The 7,834-nt window shown below is 41.3% G+C and overlaps 1 protein-coding gene across 1 annotated transcript in view; it reads left to right on the top strand.

Annotated features, from left to right (window-relative positions):
• Positions 1-2,611: 2,611 nt before the first annotated feature.
• The window catches only part of PKD1L3 (polycystic kidney disease 1-like 3), a 50,547-nt gene continuing 45,324 nt past the window's right edge, over positions 2,612-7,834 (top strand). Inside the window, 2 exon segments of the mRNA XM_006878873.1 lie at positions 2,612-2,900; positions 3,920-4,042. Of these exon segments, the coding sequence (XP_006878935.1) occupies positions 2,612-2,900; positions 3,920-4,042 (412 nt within the window).

Raw genomic sequence — 7,834 nt, 5'->3', positions numbered from 1 at the left:
ATCAACATAATAATGTTACCAAATTCAACACAGATCACACGGATGGCTGGTATTCCTAATTTTCAGCTCCAGAATGTCACCATGCAGTGAAAGGCTTGGCTTTGGTGTTCCTTGACCAAACAAAGAATTGAACCAGGTTGGAGACAACAGGAATGTGGACAGTCACAGAGGCAGCAGGGAGTGCACAGCAACTTCAGCCGCTCTTAAAAGCTACCGCACGGTGGTAGAGTAATCAGGGGCTTAGCAAACCCAATGGCTGGCAAAGTCATGAATGTCCACCAGAAGGCAGGCAAGGAGACGTGAGTGAAGGTGAAAGCGAAGGCAACTTATTCGTTAAAGTATATTCCAGAAGGAGGAGTGGGTCCCTCTGCAAAAGGAATGGAGTAGAATGGAGTGGAGAGGACATTGGGCTCTGAGGGGTTAGGTGTGTGTATAGCCAACGTCCGTTCTTCTGACGTGAGATCCAAGCCAGGCAGGTGAGTGGCGTTTGAGAGATGGAGTGATGTTACTGGAGGCTCCCACTCCAGTCCACTGCTGGTGATGTCACAGAGTCTCAGGCACCCTAAGTGCTAGTGAAGCTGCTTTGCGGATGCTCTTTACTGTTCACCTCAGCCCTCTGAGGCATTGGTGGCCGCATCTTCTAGACAACACTGGCATCTCCCAGCTGATTGGACTGGCCTTCACCCTCTTGTTTTCTTTATTACTTTCTATGGCCTCCATTTGTCCGCTATGGGGTTGACAAAGTCCAGCTGAAACTGCAGGGCATTTTGTGGCTTTACCTTTTATTCTCTGTGCTTTTGCCCCAAATTCTTTACCAACTGTTTAACACTTAACATTGTCACCTGAAGAGTTTAAACCCCCAGAAATCTCTTAGAAATTTAGATGATTACCACTCTAGCTTCTTCATACTGGATGTGGCCATTGTCCCCCCTGGAAGGACTCCAAATCTCCTATTTTTATCTTTGTATCTTCCTAGATGTCCTAGGTGATACATCAGGTTTTTCTAAATATACTACCAGGTTGTAAACTTGGGGCCTCTATAGAGTAGTAGTCTTGTCGTGTCAGAAAGTGTGAAGATGCCCCAGGATAGGACAGGGTTCAGATCTGTTGTTCACAGCGTACTCGACAACACCTTCAGCTCTTTTACAATATTCCGGTCTTGCATCGTAGGAGACAGTGATGACATTAATAATAGGATCAACATGCATAGACTGCATGCTGTGAAACCATCTCTAACTGGTTATGCAGCCAACAGAGCAGCTGGAAGTTCCCTTCATCTGTCCTGAGCTGTGTCACCTGTGGAAACCCAGGAGGTAGCTTAGCTCACGGGGGTGGGGGTGGGGGAGTCACAGCCCCGAGCTCATGTTTGTTTGCATCTTTGACCACATTCTGTCACCAAGAAAGAGAATTGGTTATAATACATAAATGGTAGAGGTGAAACAGGTAGGGACCAAATGGCATGCTAAAGAAAAGTCAAATAAACGTGGTGAAAGCACTGAAACTCTCCCGCAGCATGGAGTAGTGAACGCCAGATGCAGAAGAACCTGTTCAAATGTGAGTTGTATTGGTTTTCGTTTTGTGTGTATTTAACTGGTGTTCATTCTGTCCTCAAATATTTATTCTGTGGTTTTTATGGTTTAGGATAGAGCTAATGCCTAGTTTAATGTTTCCATGTATTTACAAAAGAGAATACCATGGTCAAACTCATTGCCATTGGGATTGTTTTGACTCATGTGGTCGTTAAGTCTCATTAACACACAATGACTCCATGGACAAAAGAACCAGCCTTTGCACAATCATGTGCCACCCTGACAGTCTCTGCTGTGCTCAAGCCTGGCTTACAGCCCTGCGTCAGTCCATCTCGTGGAGGGGCGTCCTTTCTTGCATTGACCTACTTTTCCCAATGTCCCTTTCCAGGGACTGGCCATCGCTGATTCCATGTCTAAAGCGTGTGAGACAAGTTTTCACCATTCTTCTATCTATGGAACAAACTGGCTGCTGTACTGCTTCCTGAACATGTTTGTTCTTTTGGCAGTCCACAGTATATTCAGTGTTCTTTGCCAGCCCCCCAATTCAAAGACTTCAATTCATAGTGACCCATTAAGTAAGATTTCCAAGACGGAAGCAGACTGCGACATCTTTCTCTCTCACGATGGTTGGTGGGTTGACCAACTAACCTTTTGGTTACCAGCTGAGCAAATAGCCACTATACTACAAGAACAGGCTTCTTAAAAAAACAATGGTAATGCAGCTTCTTTAAAAAACAATGATGATGCATTCTTTAGCTTTCAGCCACTCCGCCTTGAACATTCATCATCTTTTACCCTCTTACAGCTTACACCTAGCAAACAGAAGCTAAAGTCATATCCTGTTGTGTAGACACAGGTGGTGCCCCAGCTGCAGTGGCCCATTGCCTTACTGATCTCTGCTATTTGTTTTCATTTCATAGAAACTCCATGAAGGCCCTTAACACCAAACAAAACCTCTTGTCTCCTTGACACATTATGCCCAATTCCAAAAAGAATAATCTTAGTAAGACAACACCAACCTCGACTGTATTAAAAGGACCAGCAGCTGCTTCATCTCCAGACCCTTCTTGGTCGGAGAGAGGATGTTCTTCCGAGGGGGACCTTGGCTTTGGCTTTACATCAGAACAAGTATCATCCTAGGAAGATTAAGTAGCCAAAAGCAACATGGGAAAAATATTTGTTATCAGTTTAACAAGTTTCAGTGCAGCTTCAAGGAAGCAGAAAATTACTGTCATGTCCAGGGAGGAAATCTTGCTCACATTTGGAGCCAAGAGATTCAAGAGTTCATCTGGGACTTTCTAGAACAAGAGCAGAGGTGGTGGGTTGGGCAAAATGCAACACTGATGAAAACCCGTCAAAAACACAACCCAGGTAAGGTTTGGGGGCTTAGAGTTCATCAGGGTTATTTCTTTACTTTTATTCTGAGATGAGAAAGAGGAGACAAAACTAAATCCTTCTGCTTTTTTGTAAAAAAAAACCCCACAAAAAACCCAGTTTTTTCTCCATCATTTCTTTTAGGTGTTCCCATGTTTGTATGATGACCTTTGATTTGCATTTTTTAAGCAAAATTGATGAGTTTTGTGCTGTGGTGTTTTCTTTTTTCAAATGAAATTTTTAACCTTTAGTTACCTTGCCTAATCTTTACTAAATATTCGTGAAAGAAGCCTTTTTTTAAATTTTATTTTATTATTATTTTGTGTATGTGTACCATCAAATCAGACCTGACTGGCACAGGAGGAGATTGCTCCTCCTTTCTCCAGCAGAGCATCTGGTGGATTCAAACCATGTACTTCTGGGATTGCAGTGCAGCTTCTTGCCACTAGGCCACCAGAGCTCCCTTGAAAGAAGCCTTTTATGGTGACTTTTTTTCCCCTGGTAGATGAACAACTCATCATTCCTCTCAGCTCTACATTTTCTCTCACAGAAGCAAAGAGGAATTATCTGCGTACTGTCTTTCTTAAGTATTTTCAAAATCTGTAACACTGCCTTTGAAGTCTTAGAGAAAAATCCAAGGCGTTATTTTTCTTAAAGCATAGGTAAGTGAACAGTTGGCCTTGTGTGCTAAAGAACACAAAATATGAAATATGATCTGTCTATAACAGTACTGGGAGCTCGGGGCGCTTAGTGAGATGTGCTGCCAACCCAAAGGAACGTGGTTTGAATCCACCAGTTTCTCTGCAGAATAAAAATAGGAAAATTCTTCTGGTGTGATTTCTTGCCTCTGAAAACCTGTCGGAAGGTCAGTTATGGATCACTTCCAACCTGATGGTACGTAACACTATGTTATGGGAAAGCCCAATTTTTTTTTTTTGCATCTATTGGAAGCGATCTCAATTTTAGTGTTTTAAAAACTGACTTTTGAGTGTGTTTCATACTATTGTGTTCTGTAGCAGATGTTGCAAGCCACCAAGCCACAGAGCTCCCATACTGCACCTATATGTCCAAAAACTCCAACTGGACTGCACCGAAAGAGGACCCCTGCTCCGTGGGGCACTATTTCATCTGCCAGGCTGGTAAGTGATCAAGCTACACGCTGACAAAGCCTTACATCGTGAAAACTGGGCCTAACGGAGGAAAACACATGGACGCATTTATTACATGGTCTGTAGACTGAAGGATCACAAGGGCAGACATAGAGATACTAGTTCTTATTGTAGTAACTGGAGGGATAAACGCAGGTTGTTCCTCCAGTTCTGTGGAGCTCCCAGCTGCATATCAGGGTCACAGGTTCATTTAGTAACCGAGTGCTTTTAACTGCTGTAACAATGTAATCGCTTACAAGGATTCAGAAATAACTGTTAATGTTTCGATATTTTATTATCAACTTATTTTTTTCTATTGTGATTTTAACAAAAGTTAACAGAGAAGTTGTATTTTCATTCATTCATTGTTGAAAATTTTCCTCCATACTCCTTCCTAGTTCACTTTTAACAAAAAAATATTTATTCACTGTTGCATAATTTCCTCCCCTCCGCTCCCCCATTCCACCTTGCTGTGCACCTCTTATTCTGGACTGTTGTCTATTATGAATTTATTAAATGCCTTTCTTTCAAATAGTGCTTTGGTAGAAGTTTTTATAGAGTTTAACTGTCAAGCAAGAAATCTGGCATTTAGTGTTCTACTGCTATCCAGTTTATAAGTTGACTGTTACACATGGATAACTGAACTCTTGATCATGAGGCTAGTGAAAATTGTCTCTTTGTACAGGAGAAATACCAGTTGGAATGAACGGTGTTCTTCATTTGAGCTAGTATATAACCAGAGGGGTTCACATTCGGTAGGAGCACAGAGTTTGTACTGGGGCTTTGAACTGGATTGTTCAGAATGATCCTGCTAAGTATTTGCATTTCCACCCCACTTATTCCAAATCTCCCTTTCTACCAGGTCAACGTAAGTTTACACGTGTGCACATAATAAGACTCAGCTGGAGCTCTTGTTAAGCCGTAGGCGGACTTGGTACAGCACACCTGGAACAGAAGTACAAATTCTCTGCAGAGGGTAAAACAAAAATAAGCCAGTGCAAAACTCTCTGCCTTAGTCGCCTATTGGAAATAACACGATTGGGTGGCTTTAACAACAAATTTATAAATCCAAATTTAGGGCATCAGTTCTAAAGGAGATCTTTTAGAATCCTGTCAGCTTGCCTTTCAGTGTCTGAGGGGACTCCCTTCCTGTGGAAGTTCTCCTTTGAAAATTCTCTCCTTCAGGAAGCTGCCTGGTACCTCTTGATTACAAGATGGGCTACCACAAGTCCTCACGTGTGACCTTTGGAGCATGAGAACTGTAAAGGTGGATTCATAGAGGGCAGAGGGGAAGGCCTGAAAGTAGCCTCACGAAGTGGGGATAGGTGGAGGGAAAACCTTACGTGAGCCAGGCAGGCCACTGGATTTCTGAACCTACATAGAAGTGAGGTAGAGTCTCCTTGGCTACATCCTTTTGCTCTAACCCTGTTCAGCAGAATGTTCTCGGAAATGGATATAAGAAGGCATACGATACTAAAGAATGTTTTTGCCCACAAATTACTTTACTGGTTTTTGTTCTGTTTTGTTTCTTGGTTGATCAAGTTAAGAGTTACAGTATACAAAGACTATAATGTAATCTCTTAATCTGAATTTAATTCTCAGTTGTCTTGGTGTTGACTCAATTGATGGGCTTAAATTTGAAATGCCAACTATTTGTTGAGGTAACTATGCTCCAAAACAAAATGATTTCTACAGAATTCCTAAATTTGGAGGGCTTGGATTTAAAAAAAAATGACATAGTATTCTCTAAATTGCATTTTCTTAATAACTTTTATCTAGAAGTATGGAGCCTTTAGATTTAATTAACTTTTACATTGTCCTTCCTATAGAAGCCGTTTATGCAAAAAACAAAACAAAGTCTCTAGGACAGTGGCCACCCAAGAAAACAAAGAGAGAAGTTGTGATGCCGAAAAACAAAATTACATCAGGTAAGGTTTTATTTCTGTATCCATCCTAAAACCAGTGTAAGCAGTTGCTGCCTTAAAGGATGCACAATATGGAATTAATGCTAAAATTTTTAATCAAAGCATGTTTTCAGTATATATTTGCTGCATTCTTCATATGATGTTAATATGATAGTCTTTATATACATATTTTCTTAATAGGCCTTTAATAATCTTCTTTTCACATTTACCCATATAAAACACAAGGCTTCTTCCTCCCCCACAAAATTTTTTGTCAAAAAGAGTCTCCTGATAAAGTCTTTGCAAAGCTTTTTAGATTATAGTGTTCTCTCTCTCTTTCCTTTGAAAAATGCCTATTTGAGGAAGATGCATTAGCTTGAAATTACCTCAATCAATATTAATGTTCGAGACTTATAAATCACCTGGGCAGATTGGTGAAAGGAGAAGACACAAAAAAATTGAAAACGGAATTCGTAATTCTACTTAAGGGTGCAGCCTCACAATTCCAAATGTTAGAAGTCTTTGTAAATAAGCCCTTAAGATTTCAGTTAAAAGGACAATTCAGAAAGTGTTGTTGAGAGGTCATGACTGTATCTCCAGAACAAATAGAAAAACAGGCTTTCTGAATAGAATGTAAATAAATACGTGTCTCTTGGGGACAGGGGGCAGGGAAATGGTGGTGATAGCCTCAAATACAAGTAAAGATTGTTTATTCTATTAAAATGCTAAAGAATTCCAAAAGTTGTTCTGACTATAATTAAAACACTAAACTTATAAGGGAGACTGGGCGCTATGAGGAGAAGCGTGGCATCAGGATTGGAGGTAGACTCATCAACAGTCTGCGTTATACAGACGACACAACCCTGCTTGCTGAAACTGAGGAGGACCTGAAGCACTTGCTGCAGAAGGTCAAGGACTGCAACCTCCTATATGGATTGAAGATCAACATCAAGAAAACGAAGATTCTCACCACTGGGCTGACTGGCAGCATCATGATAGATGGTGAAGAGATGGAGATTGTTAACAGCTTCAGTTTGCGTGGCTCTACCATCAACACTCTTGGTACAAGCAGCCAGGAAATTAAAAAGATGAATTACATTGGGAAAGTCTGCTGTCATAGACCTCTCCAAAGTACTGAAGAGCAATGATGTCAGTCTGGAGACTAAGGTGAACCTGATACAGGCTATGATTAGGCATGATAGAAAGAGAGTTGATGGCCTTTAAGCTGTGGTGCTGGAGAGGAGTATTAAATATACCATGGACTGCTAGAAGAACAAACAAGTTTGTCCTGGAGAGGGTGAAGCTAAGGTGCTCCTTGGAGGCAAGGATTCTGAAGCTTCGTCTGACATACTTTGGACGTGTTAAAGGAGGGATCAGTCCCTGAGGAGAGACGTCCTGCTTGGGAGGGTAGAGGAACAGCGCAAGAGAGGAAGACCTTTGATGAGATGGATTGATTCAGTCACTGGGATAATGGGGATAGGTGTGTCAGAAACAATAAGATTGTCAAGGGACAGAGCAGGGTTTAGGGCTGTTGTACATAGGGTCGCTATGAGTCGCAGATGACTCAACAGCACATAACAGCAACAGGGTATTTGAAGGGTGAGGGTAAGGCTGTTTAATGAAGTGTAGACTTTTGTGGCATCTACAGTTCATAGTGTTTACTCTTGTCTATATTATCCCTGTCTCCCCATTATCCTCTGCTCTGGTGCTTTATTTGCAGAAACACCTAGCCACAGAATACACCATGTTATCTCCACTTCCATCTTCCCTGACTGTTACTTTTCTGGATTTAGAAGAAACGACATGTGTTAGAGAAGCCATTTGAAGCAAGGATATTATCCTTATTTCATTTAGTAGAATTTAAAGAGAAAAGACTATT

The sequence above is a fragment of the Elephantulus edwardii genome, unplaced genomic scaffold, assembly GCF_000299155.1.
Source record: "Elephantulus edwardii isolate Elephantulus edwardi_28Jun2011 unplaced genomic scaffold, EleEdw1.0 scaffold00001, whole genome shotgun sequence".
Classification (NCBI taxonomy): domain Eukaryota; kingdom Metazoa; phylum Chordata; class Mammalia; order Macroscelidea; family Macroscelididae; genus Elephantulus; species Elephantulus edwardii.
The sequence above is the reverse complement of the archived record's forward strand: the minus strand, read 5'-3'. Positions and strand labels throughout refer to the sequence as shown.